The 13,897-nt window shown below is 36.0% G+C and overlaps 1 protein-coding gene across 30 annotated transcripts in view; it reads left to right on the top strand.

The window, feature by feature from the left end:
- Positions 1–13,897, top strand: part of Mycbp2 (MYC binding protein 2) — a 238,672-nt gene that overhangs the window by 66,332 nt on the left and 158,443 nt on the right. For 21 of the 30 annotated variants that reach the window (NM_001106055.2, XM_087585424.1, XM_087585420.1 and 18 more), the window contains 3 exon segments: positions 5,587–5,732; positions 6,222–6,323; positions 12,788–12,895. In NM_001106055.2, the coding sequence (NP_001099525.2) occupies positions 5,587–5,732; positions 6,222–6,323; positions 12,788–12,895 (356 nt within the window). 30 annotated transcript variants of the gene reach the window in all.

The raw sequence follows: 13,897 nt of genomic DNA, 5'->3' as shown, positions 1-13,897 counted from the left end.
ACTAGTTAACTTAAAATACTTTGTTACTTTCTACTATATTGAGTTCTAATTTATTGCCATCTTTATGTTTGTCTTCCTTTCATTTGTTTCATTGAAGCCATTATTTAAAAATTAAGTTATACTTTCCTTCAAGTACAGGGAGGGCCTTGTTTTTTTCCTGAGCTTGTTTAATGCCAAATATTTATTGATCTTTGTCCCGCGCGGTTGTCTCGCCGGCAAGAACGACTCGGAACACCAGGATTCTTCTGCAGTCTAGCCTTTATTATACAGCTCTTGTAGGAAGGGGAACCCCGACTGAGAAAAGAGTGCGGCTTATATACGCTTGGAAGACTCGTGTCTCCATCTGATTGGTGCACAGTGCTATATTCAATTAGCATGCCTTGGGCGTAGGCTATGGCAAGTAGGCGCATGCGTGTTGCTGCTCTTCGGGTTTTGCTGACTCATGCACAGGCAGCGCCATCTTTAAGTCACGGCTCTGCAGCAATAGTGGCTGCCAACAGATCTTTTCTTAGTGAAATCATCAAATATATATGATGCTTGAGTAGAAATATAGATTTCTTTCTCAAATGGTATCCTGCTTATCTATCTTCTGTCTGTGTGTCTATCTATTTTCGTATAGACTCTTGTTTTAAGGGTTTGTTCAGGTTAGTTTTCTTGTCAACTTGATATAAACCTATGCATGTCTAGGAAGAGAGCTTCTTAATTGAGAAAGCACTTCCACAAGTTGGTCCTTAGACAAGTCTGTGGGGTACGCTATTGATTAATGATTCGATGTGGAAGGATCCTGTCCATTGTATATGGTGCCACGTCTGGACAGGCTGAGTTAACCGTGAAGACCAAGAGAGTAGCACGCTTCATAGACTCTATCTACATGAGCTCCTGCCGCCAGGTTCCTGCCCCAGCTCCCTCACGTGCATGTGGAATGTGAGCTGAGACAGACCCTTTCCTCTCCAAGGTCTATATTATTGTCAATTCACAGGTAGGACACGAGTCTCATCAAATAATATGAATTTTCTCTTGGAATTTTACAAGAATTTCACATCTACATTTTATGGGCAATATTGCAGCACATAAGGGGATGTCTTTTATAAGATTAGGTTTCTGATAATTGGCTGATTTAGGGTAGGTAGGAGTGGAAATTTTGTGAAGAAAAATGTAGCTTGAGGACAACTACCTCCAGCCTCTGGGTTTACTCCTTAGCAGATGGTTAGCTGTCTACTAATGCTTCCCAGCTCCTGGCAGCATCTACTACAAATGTATTTCTGGGCTTATGCATTTTCTGTCATAATGATATTGTACACAATTGCCATTTTTCTTTAAGGCTATTGAAATAATAGTTCAGCTTTGTTTTATGCAGTGTTGCTTGAGATAAGGTTAGTCTGACCTTACACTTCAAGGCTCAAGTGATAACCCCTGATTCAGCCTTACTACTTGGTGCAGCCATAGGCTTTATCCTTATCATTCTTCTTGGCATGGCCTAGTTTATTGGTATGAGTAAAAATGTACTCTAAGAATAGGTACTATTTATTCTATAGTGTTTTGTTTGACACCATTTTCTATTTTAATGACCTAACTTATTTATTTTAAGTAATTTTTATTTTGAGTAATTTTTATGTAAAATATTCTACTTTTCTTTGTAAACAGTGTTAGAATTTGAAATTTAATCTCTCAAACCTTTCCTAGACTGTTTTCATAAAAATTAGTCCCTGAAACTCTAAACTTGATCCAGAATATAGAATCCAGAAATGCAGACTTATTTCTGAATTCTCTGTGTCATCCTAAAATTATTTTTCTTAAGTGAACTTCCATAGACATTTATACAGTTTTCATTGATAGCACCTAGCCAATTATAATAATTTTTGTTAATGACCAAAATGAACATATGAATAAATTTAAGATAGTATTAAATGCCAGAGTACTGAGAACTTTTAGAGTTGGTTTCAGTCATCATAAAATTATTACTATATACCTTATAATACATTTAGAATTACGCATTTTCTTTAGTTTCTTTTGTGGTCAAAGGCATGTAACATAAAACTGACCATTGCGATCATTTGTAAGTATACAATTCAGTGGTTTTTAGTATTTCACAGTTATGCTATACACACACACACACACACACACACACACACACACACACACACACACACACACAGCTTTTGGTCTTACAAAACTAACTGTATTCATTGAACAGTTATTCCCACTTTGCCCTTCTCTTCCCTGTTTACCATCATGCTTTCTGTCTCCATGACTACTTTGTCATGCAAGTGGGACATATTCGGGATTAGGTGTCGTTTTCCCTTGCTCATTTCATCTAGTAAAGTGTCCTCAGAGTGAGTTCATCCATGTTGTAGGATGGGTAAGAGTTTCCTTCCTTCAGAACAGATTGAATGTATGTATGTGTATGTATGTTTCTGTCCTTTTGTGTACTGACGGACAAGAGTTGCCTCCACATGTAAGCCAATGTGCATGTTGCCGCTGCGTGTGCACTTAGGAGGGCGGATAGGTATCTCATGGAGCCTCTGCATGGAGCTCTTTTTGCTGTGCCTATAGCAATGGACTTGCTGAAGTATGGTAACTCCCGTTTTTTTCTTCAGGAAATGTTCCCTGTTCTCTACAGCGACTGCCATCTTATACTCCATTAGCAGTGCACACATTTTCCAGTTTCTCCATGCTCTTCCTAGTTTTGTCTTGTTTGTGTGGATTTTATGCACACTGAGAGATGTGAAATGGCTCCTGCGTGGTTTGCACTTGAGTTTCCTTAATAACTAGTGATGTGAAGCCTCTGCTTTGTTTCTTAGCGAGTCGTGGCTCTTTGGAGAACCACCCATCAAGTCTTTACCAAGTTTCGAATTGAGTTGTTTAGTCTTTTTTGTTGATGTTTGTAGTTGTCAATGTATTCTAAATATTAATCCCTTGTGAATCAGAGAGTTTAAATAAGTGATGTCTACGAGCTACCTTTTAATTCTGTTGGCACTGTACTGTTTTTTTATATGAAGAGATTTTTAATTTTTGTAAAGTTCAAATTGTTTATTTTTGTGTTGTTGTTGGCTGTGCTTTTTGGTGACGTATTTAAAAACATTACTAAATCCAAGGAAGTATTGTCATACATAATACATCATAAATTGTTTTCTATACTGTAGGCGTGTACGTGTCCTGATGCCCGTGTGGCCGGTGGAGCATGAGTTACAGGAGTCACCTCTTTCTTACTATGCAGGGATCAAACTCAGGTCATCAGTGTGGCAGGCAGCAAATGCCTTTACCTACTGCCCCTAGAAAAATTTCTTTGTGGTTTTAGATATTCCATTTAGGTCTTTGATCCATTTGAGTTGATTTTTGTACATTATAAATGTTAATAAATAAAGACCTAATGCTGTGGTGATTCATGTGAATATCTAGTCTTCTAACATAGTTTCTTGACAAAGACTGTCTTTTTCTTTTTCTTTTTTAAATCTTTTTAGGATTTATTTATTTTATGTATGTGATACACTGTAGCTGTCTTCACACACGCCAGAAGAGGGCATTGGATCCCATTACAGATGGTTGTGAGCCACCATGTGGTTGCTGGGAATTGAACTCAGGACCTCTGGAAGAGCAGTCAGTGCTCTTAACCACTGAGCCATCGCTCCAGCTCCAAGACCGTCTTTTTCATAGTGGTCTTGACACCCTTGTCAAAAAGTCATTTGGATATCGCTGTGGGCATTTGTCTCTGGGCCTCCTTTCTGCTTCCCTGTGCTCTAAACTCCTCTTTTTGCCAGCATCATTTAAATTTCAGATTACTGTGACCTTATATGTTTTGAAATCACAAAAAAATAGTATTTCTTCATCAAAATTATTTGGCTATTTAAGGAACTCTTAATTTTATGGTATGCTCTCTACTTGTGAGAAATATTAAGATTTTATTTTAATAGGAATGCATTGAATCTGTAGGCTTCATTGGGTGGTACTCACACATCTTATCAATATTCAGTCTTTTTATCTTTGAACTTAGGATGTGTTCCTGTTTGTCTTACAATTTTTCACTGGTGTTTGTGGTTTTCATTATTCAAGTCTTTCACCTTTTTTGGTTTATTGCTGATTTTTTATTCTCTACGATGGTTTTGTCAATATAATTTTTGCTGGATTTTTCTTTATAGTTGTCAGTGTTGAGAAATGCAACTGTCATTCATGTTGATTTTCTATCCTGCCAATTCTCTGAATTTCTTCATTAGTTCTACCATTTCTTTTAGAGTTTTAGAGTATTTGTATAATATTTTTAGAGATTTCTCAGGATGAAATTATATATAGAGAGAGATAATTGTACTTTTTCAGATTTGGGTGCCTTTTCCCCCCCTCCTGATTGCTCTGACTAAACTCTGTGGTATTTTGTTGAATTGAATTAGTCAACTGGGAATCCTCGTTTTGTATCTAGCCTTAGAAGAAGTGCTTTCCACTTTTCATGGAGTGCAATGTTCATTGTATGTTTTCATTTGTGGCTCTGAATGTGTTTAAGAATCCTTTTTTCTGTTCTTAGTTTCTTGAATTCCCTAAATAATGAACTATGTTAAATTTGTTAAATATGTATTTGTATAGAATGAGAAAAGTATGCATTCTCCTCTTTTGTCCTCTTACAGTGGTATATTATTACATACATTTTCCAATACTACATTTCTGGGATGAGTTGTGGTGTATTATTTTAGTGTGGTGTTTTGTTTTGTTTGTTAGTATTTAGTTGGGTATTTTTGCCTTAATTTTTGTGAAGGCTATTGGTCTGTTGAATGTTTTCTTTTATTCATTCTCATGTCTTTGCATTAAATATCAACATAAGACATGATCATCTGAATTGTCAGTGATAATTTGTCTTCAAAGCTCACAGTTTTGCAGGATACTTAGCAGCCACACCATTTAAACTGCTGCCAGAAGAATCTTTCTCTTGTCCTGGTACAAAAATCTATATTACTATGAATGTGACAGGACTGTCAAAAGTTTTAAATGACCAATTAGTGAATAATTAAAGCTATGACCTCTGTATCTGTAAAGAGTGTTACAAAGAAGTTAGCTGTTCACTAACGTTCCAGCCAACCTCAGGGACTACTTTAGTCTCTGTGATGAAGACATGTTATATGGTTTTCAGTTTATCTGATAGTAGTAGCAGCAAGGATTAGGTAGTTAGATGGCAGAGAGAAGAGAAAAAAAGTGGGGCATGATACTATATCAAGACTGAGGAGAGAGACGTGTATGATACTGAGGGGCTGGCCTATCACTGAGCACCCCTTTACTTCCTGGGGGCAGAGCTGATGCGTGTGCTAGCCACTAGCCCGAACCGACCCTGAGTGCTAACACTGGTGCACTTACTGAGAAAACTTAGAGGAGAATGCCTATTTACAGTTAATTGTATAAGAATAGAATCTATTTTGCTTTTATGAAGAAATATATTACCTTGAATCATTAGAATCATAACTTATCCTTCTTTTAATTGTTTTTCTAAAATCCCTGCTTTTCTTTGAAATTAATCCAAGAGATTGGAAAAGTGGTTATAGAAAAAGAATATTAAAAGATTAGAAGGATTTTGGTTAAGCCTGTTTTTTATCGTTTGCTTCTACACAGGATCTGTGGATGTGGTTCAGGAGAGTCCGGCTGTGCTGTGTGTGGATGTTGCAAGGCATGTGCAAGGGAGTTGGATGGTCAAGAGGCAAGACAAAGAGGGATTCTTGATGCAGTGAAAGAAATGATACCTTTAGACCTCCTTTTAGGTAATTCATTCTATTATGTTGAATATCTTGCCCTCACCTCAGTAACTCTAATAGTTTAAAACTTTCCATCAAATACGATTTTAAAGGTAAGGTAGTGGTTAATATATGCATTGTTGTTTTGGTAACTGATATGATCATGGGCAATACTTTTTTCCCTTTCATGATAGGAATTTCTTTTGAGGGGGTTGTTTTTGTTTTCTTTTGTTATTTTTGTTTATTTGTTTGTTTTGAAACAGGGTTTATCTGTATAGACTTAGTTGTTCTGTAACCAGGCTCTCCTGAGATCTACCTGTTTGTGCCTCCTGAGTGCAGGGACTGAAGGCATGCACACCATGCCCAGCTCATGTGATGAGAGTTCTTATAGTAAGCATTTGAGTCTAAGGTGGTTTTCTGCTAGCTTTTACTTTATTGAAATTTGTATATGTATAGTTATTATATACTTAAATTGTATGACATGTGTCATTTTTATTATTTTGGCCAATTATTCAGCTGTCCCTGTACCTGGGGTTAATATTGAAGAACATCTTCAATTAAGACAAGAAGAAAAACGGCAACGTGTCATTAGAAGACACAGATTAGAAGATGGAAGAGGTAAGATGTAGCTACAGAGAAAAAGTTCATACCTTAGCTGAGAGAACTGAAGTATTTACAGAATACCCCACTTGGTAGGAAGTACTATAGTGCACAGCATCCTCATGGCAAGTGAAGTTGCCGGAACGTATTTACAGCATTGAGAATGCAGTAGGGAGCTCCTCAGCCACAGCGAGCTGTGTGCTGTGTGACTCAGCACGGGGCTCATCCTTAGAACTTCAGCACCCCAATATGAGCTCATCAGAGGATTGCTACAAATGCCCCGTCTGTCTGCAGTTAGACTGTTAAAAAAGATAGAAGGATTGCCATTGCAAAATGTGAATGCCATTAATAATGACAACTAGGAATTGTAACAGTCAGTCCTGGTCTCAGACTTCTGGCTCATCTGCACTGGACCACGGGCACATGCTTAGTTTCACTTAGGCTTTTCAGGTCTCTCTTCATAGCCATTCACGTCATTGCCATTTGGTTAATACCATCCTACTTTCCAGCCATCCAGTGCACGATTGTGACTTTTTTATGTCTTTTTTGTTTTTAAATACAAAAAAGACTATTTAGAAAAAGGAATGAAAGTCATGTTTCTCTGCAAAGACAGGTGTATTGCTTATATTATTTCCTGATTTTTAGGACAATTTCTTAACCTGAAAATATATTTAATACTAGCTGTTTATAAATGAAATATATGAATAAGGCAGAAATAAGTATTATGTTATTAAAATTGTTTTCCAACAGAACTTTATCTTTGTATAATTATTAAAATGTTAAAAAATGTTACAAAAATGTTAAAAAATCTGTGATTTAATGTTGAATTAAGCAAATTCTTATTTAGAAGAATATATCGACATTGCGTATATTCAATACTTCTCAGAAAGTACAGATATTTGGTATAGAAATAAATCTATTACCGTTTTTATATATTTTCCATAAACTCATGGTAACTTATTACCATCATTGTTCATTTTTCTTAGTTATCTTTTATGAAATACAACAAGTAATAAGTGGTATATCTGTATACTTTTGGAATGCACAGATTATTGTTTCCAGAGACAGAAGCAGTGGTGACTGATAGAAGGAGGATTTGCCACTGTGGCTTTACGCATGTAAAGTCATTGCCTTTAAAGTATCTTAATACATTCATGGGTGTACTGTTATCTTTACATTTCATAAATGTTTGCAAAATTTGTACACTGGGTATAGGCCTCTAATGTGGCAATTTACTTCTTTTATGTTAGTGATATTTTTGCTTAAGGTTATTATCTCTTTGCTACTCATTTTTTATTTTTTAAAACAATAGATTGTGTCATATGAATTGACCTCCAAAGCCCAGTAATTTCAGAGATTTCATTCATAGTAGAGCTTTCACTTACAACGGTGGGTCTCAATGGGACCATTGTTTTATGGGCTCTTGTCAGAGATGCCAGTTCTCAGGACCCACCCCTGTCCTGCTGAATCTGAAACTTGGATTAGGGCCTATCAAAATGTTCTTTAACAAGATTTCCAGGGGCTTCCGGTGATGCCAAACTCATAAGCCAGTATTTTAGGCTGTGTGGTTCAGAGTTCTGTCATGGTTCTGTTGGAGAAGATTGCTTGTCTCTCGTTCTCACACAAGAACAGTAATGACAGAGTTGGAGTGTCCCAGTTGCCACTCTTACCCATTCATTACTGATGGTTTATACCCATGTATGTAGTTCAAGGGTTTGGTATGCTATTCTTACCGTATTTTAAGTCTGCCATAGTTGTTTCAAAGTTGATCAACATTCAGAACTTAGCTCTATATTAAAACCTTTTAGTCAGCTGTAGGCCAGTTTGTACAATTTAATACTGTTAAGTGACACAAGCTGTTTGATAATGCTATCACACTCAGTAGCACCTTAGTTTGATAACATTTCACACAGATGACCAGGCTGTACTATTATAAGGCCTCAGTGATATATTAGTGATCTGTGTGAAAATGCCTAGCATGTACTAAGCCTGAGTAACTGTTGAATTAAATCAGAACTAGAATTAGAAAAGTAATCCATTTTCTTTTAAGTGATACTTTCAAATCTCTGGCCTTGACATAATTGCTCTTCTTACAACATTTTGATTCTGATTGTAAAGCATTGATTCTGATAAAGAAAAATATTGAACTGCTTCTCAAGAATTAAAGAGATTCCATTTTGATAGAAAGTAGAATATAAAAGTAAATTTACTAGAAAGTGGCCAAGTTGCAATTGCAATTGTTAGGACTCTAAAGACATTGCTTGATTAATTTGATACTTGAAATACAGTATTTATTTAAATTTGAGTGCTATATAAAAGTGTTTTAAAATTAGAATATATGAAGCATTTAGAAAATATCTTTTAAAAATATGTATAATTCTTCATGCAAATATACAAACAAAATTTTGTTATAATTTTATATATGATTTTGCTTTGTTATTTTAGATGATTTTATCTTGTAATACAGATTGATATGTGTTTTTCTTTTTTTTTTTATTGGATATTTCTTTTTTTATTATTTTTTCCATCTTTATTAAATTGGGTATTTCTTATTTACATTTCAAATTGTTATTACCTTTTTCGGTTTCCGGGCCAACATCCCCCTAGTCCCTCCCCTTCCCCTTCTTTATGGGTGTCCCCCTCCCCATCCTCTCCCCATTACCGCCCTCCCCCCAACAATCCCGTTCACTGGGGGTTCAGTCTTGGCAGGACCAAGGGCTTCCCCTTCCACTGGTGCTCTTACTAGGATATTCATTGCTACCTGTGAGGTCAGAGTCCAGGGTCAGTCCATGTATAGTCTTTAGGTAGTGGCTTAGTCCCTGGAAGCTCTGGTTGGTTGGCATTGTTGCTCATATGGGGTCTCGAGCCCCTTCAAGCTCTTTCAGTCCTTTCTCTGATTCCTTCAACGGGGGTCCTGTTCTCAGTTCAGTGGTTTGCTGCTGGCATTAGCCTATGTATTTTCTGGCTGTGTCTCTCAGGAGAGATCTACATCCGGTTCCTGTCAGCCTGCACTTCTTTGCTTCATCCATCTTATCTAGTTCTTTTAATTTTTGCTAAAGGACTGTATGGTCTCATTGTTAATTTAAACAGCACAAAATACACAAAATAAAAATGCTGTGTAAGTTGCAGTTTAATGTCTGAATGTTCTTCCCTTGAGAGAATTCCATAGTTCTTCAATTAATTATAATCTTATATGAGTTCTTTTTCAATTTTTCCCTCAATTAATGAGATACAATTAAAATAAGTACTTTTGAGCTAACATTTCTTTAAAACTTTTAAGGAATTTTCCTTAGCATAAGTGAGAACTGGGGTTTCTGTGTGTGTGTGGGCAGGAGCATGTATCCATATAAGCATTTGTAGATGCCCAAGGTGCATGTTGGGATTTCTTCCTCAGTGTCCTTCCACCTTAACAATTTTGAGACAGGATCTCTTCCCTGAAGATAGAATTTGCCCTTTTAGTTTAACTATCCAAAGAGCTCTGGGTATCCACTTCTCTCTGCCCTGTTCTTAGTCTTGCCATGCCTACCTTTTAATGTTGGCACTGGGAATTTGAACTCAGGTCCTTACTTTACCTACAGAGCCATCTCCCCAGTCCCAAGAATAATAGTTTAATTATTGCTTTATATTACTAATAACTTTCTGAAAAGCTTGCCTTGTTTAATGCTGTCATTTACTCTACATTTTTCTTACATGCTTGTGAGTGGGACTCAACTAGTCTACTTTACATACATATGTAATGGGAGTTGTCAGATGACAATTTTTTTATTATTTCGTGCTTCTCATTTGGTGGTGTGTAACACCAGCCTTCATTAGATTGTGTGATTCTTGAAGCAGGGTGTGTGTCTTATTTACTAGTTGTTGTAGGAGATGTTTGATTTCAGATTGGGGATTTCTACCCCAGCTTTGTTCAGTTCCCAGATAAAGACACACAACCTTTGTATTATTGTATATAAGCCTTAATCAGCACTAAAGCTGGGCAGATATCTACCTACTAAACTATCATGCCTACTTCCCTATCAATAGCCCCAACTTATCACCTGCTATGTTCCATCTGGCCAGCTCTTAAACTCCAGTCGGCCAGCCCTCATGACCATGTTTTCATGACTCACTTATCTACCCCATGGTGCGCACCTCTCCTCCACCTTTTTCTTCTCTCCTCAGTCAGGTCCTTTCCAACCCAATCCCAGGAACCAAAACTTCTACTTGTCTCTCTTCTGCCTAGCTATAGTCTATAGACAACTTTATTCACTAATCAGGGATAACTTGGGGGCAAGGTTACATAGCATCACTTGGGTCTATGTGAAGATTCTATTGTCCCTGTTGACAGCCAGGCTTTGGGGTCAGTATTTAACACTATCATACAGAGCAAAAGCCCAGGTCTCAACAACTAGTTCTCTTAAATGGAGTCCAAATTGGAATATCTTTGTTAATTGATTGAAAACAATTCAGGGATTCCTGATTACCTCTAGAATAGAGGTTGATTCTATCAAACATTGTTTGATTGTATGTTTTGAGCCAGATCACAGTCCCAAGTGCTGGAATTATAGAGAAGTAATATGCCAGGCACACAAACTAATTTCTCGTGACTGTATACCCTACTTTCTACTTTGGCTGTATGTGTTATTAATGACAGAACAATACTGCTAACATTCAAAAGTGTTTCTAAATCTTTTAACTGGAATGTCTTCTTTTTCATCTCTCTTGTTAATACCACATCTTTTGAAACCTTTCTGAGTCAACCAAATTGATTTTCATCCTTTAATGACATACAGACTTCTAACCATATCATATAGTTGATTTTTCCTTTGTGGTTCTGTGTCTTCATGATTTTATAGTTGGTTACTCGTATTTACTGCAGAAGCAGTGACGAATCCTGTGACTAAGCGAATGAGGAAGCTCTGCCCTGGGACACTTTCGGTTTACACGGCTCCTTTGAAGCTTCCTATTTTCTAGGCATGATTGTCCACGTATTGTCAGTGCTCATGCACCAGAAGACTCTTAAAAGATCGAATTTAGTGAGAAATAATTGATGAATTAATAGTTGTATTGTTTTAGGTAAAAAAAGATCTCCATCAGACTCCCAAGTCAGAAGAGGATAATATAGCATGCTATGTTATAATAAGTTATTACTTTAATATTCCTTTTTATAGGTAGAAAGTACTTTAGAGGACTTTATGCTAATTTCTTTAGTAAATCAAATTATAGTAATACCTAATGAAGAAATAAGCTATTTAGTTCATATTTGAAATATGTATTTTGCTTTCTTTACAAATAGAACTCTATATGAATTTACTGCATTACAGGAAATACCTTCTAACATTTAATGTGCTTGTTTCTATTATAATTAATCACAGAAAATATTTTTCTGATTTACAAAGTATTTTTGCTACTCATCCTTTTGTTATATATAGGAATTTTTTTTCTGCTTACTAAAGAATACCCTACATTTAAACGATTTGTAAGAGTAATTGTGACTATAGTCTTAATTTTTACATCATTAGAAAAGTTAACTAAGATGAAGACCAGTCATGAAAAATGCTTTATTAAAAATATTCAGCATTTACATATTTTCATAATTCTCTAAATTTGAGAGTAGTTTAACTCTCAAATTTAGAGGCTTTTAAACTTTCGCTGTGTTGAAGTTGCTAAAACTTAAGATTATTGTTCTTATGTCCTTCAAGTGTAACCTAAAGTTCTTTTTCTTTTTAAGCTAAATGTTTACAAGTAAAAGGGATTTTTAAAAAAATTTAAATTATTTTGACTGTAGATATTTTCTCAAGTAGTAAATAAGTAGAAGGAACAAATATGTATGATTGTGTTTTTTATAGTGGTGCTTCAGAAAGAAATGGTTTAGTGGCTGATAATTCATGTTTCTAAAATGTTAGTTGAATTAGATAGCTCTTTGCCCCATCACTACGAGACCCAGTCCAGGTCCTCCTTGTTCCCACACATGTGGGACACATGCAAATGTGGGTGTGGATGCTGACTGACAAAGTTTTGGGTTTGGCCCCTGAACATCTGGTTTTTATAATATGTTGCAATATTTAGAAATACCCGTATCAATTTTACTCTGGTTTTATAGCAATGGTGATAGAGATCTGTTAACTTAAAATTTTGTTATATCCTATTATTTCCAAAGGAAACAAACTTATTTTCATTCAATATATGTTTAGTAATCTTTAAGATATGGTATTAAAATTACTTTTAGGATTGTTTTGTAGAACTTCTGGTAATCCACTTAATATTATTTGTAAATGCCCAGTTTTTATAGAAATAAAGATTGAACTTTCCTTTACAAACTGTACTTGAGATGGTAATGTGTCAGATTGAGAACAGGTAATGGGAAGAGGAACTGGAAAAATAAAATGGCCAAAACAGTTAAAGTTCATTTTCTCATGCATTTTAGCTTTAATTATTTTTGTTCATTATAGTGTTTTCATTTTGTGAGCTTTTCTATGCACATGCAAAATGTTTCTCCTCAGGCCCCCTTGTATTTGCTGGTCCTATTTTTATGAACCACCGAGAACAGGCTCTAGCCAGACTCAGATCCCATCCAGCTCAGCTAAAGCATAAACGGGACAAGCACAAAGGTATTTGGTCCTCCTTACCACCTAGGTGGGATGCTCTCCACATTTCTTCCACTCGATTGGATTTTATCTCTGGGGAAATGCACAAAACTGACTCTTCTGCTCTGCTTCTGTGGTTGTGTAGCCTGAGGAGAAAGGGCGTGCTCTAAGTGGGACTGTCCTTTGTGGCTGTGGTGCTTCTCTCTCTCTTTTTTGTTGTGAACTGCAACAAGGAATGTGTTCTGCGGTCTGTCTTTTCATTTGCTTTCCTCTTTCATAGATGTTAAACAGCTAACGAGTGTCATTCATTTCTCTTTTATTTGTTATATTTGCCTTTTGAAGGTCACAGTGGAAGATTTTAGTCCAATGATGTTAGTATGGTATGTTATTACAAAGTTATTAAAAAACCATGTAAAACTGTTCATACTGCCAGTACAGTTTGTGCTATTTTAATGTCAGTAACATGCAAGAATATAGAAATCCCTGTTATTTGAAGGCCAAGTAGAAATAGCTATAAATACAGAGTAAAGCATATAGATGTGTTGTAGTTCTCAAGAGAGGCCAGAGTTCCAACCAAAGAGAAAGACAGAGACAGACAGACAGACAGACAGACAGACAGACAGACAGACAGACTAGGAATCTCCTTCTGTATCATTTATTTCTCAAGCAGAGTTCTAGGCTAAGTATAATTATTCCAAAGTCTGCTTATATTTGTTTTAAACAGCCAATTATATCTTGGTTAACATTAGGTAATAATATAAGGTAGACAATCTTTTATTCATGTGTAAATTGTGTTGTGAATTCTATTGGCTAATGCAACTTATTTTTGCTATTTTCTAAAATACCTTAGATAGGGCTGGTGACTCTTAGAAGTTTCAAAACTTCCTGCTGTATAGACAGATTAGTGGAATTACTATATCTACCTTGCTTTCTTCCTTTGCCTAGAGACCTTTGACCTGACTTTGAAAAGTGACGTTCGTGTGAGACTTGGCAGTCATGCCCATGGTTATCTGCCTTCTTCAGTTC

The sequence above is a fragment of the Rattus norvegicus genome, chromosome 15 (genome assembly GCF_021556685.1).
Source record: "Rattus norvegicus strain SHRSP/BbbUtx chromosome 15, alternate assembly SHRSP_T2T, whole genome shotgun sequence".
In the NCBI taxonomy this organism is placed as follows: domain Eukaryota; kingdom Metazoa; phylum Chordata; class Mammalia; order Rodentia; family Muridae; genus Rattus; species Rattus norvegicus.
Note: the sequence above shows the minus strand (reverse complement) of the source record. Positions and strands in the feature narration are given on the sequence as shown.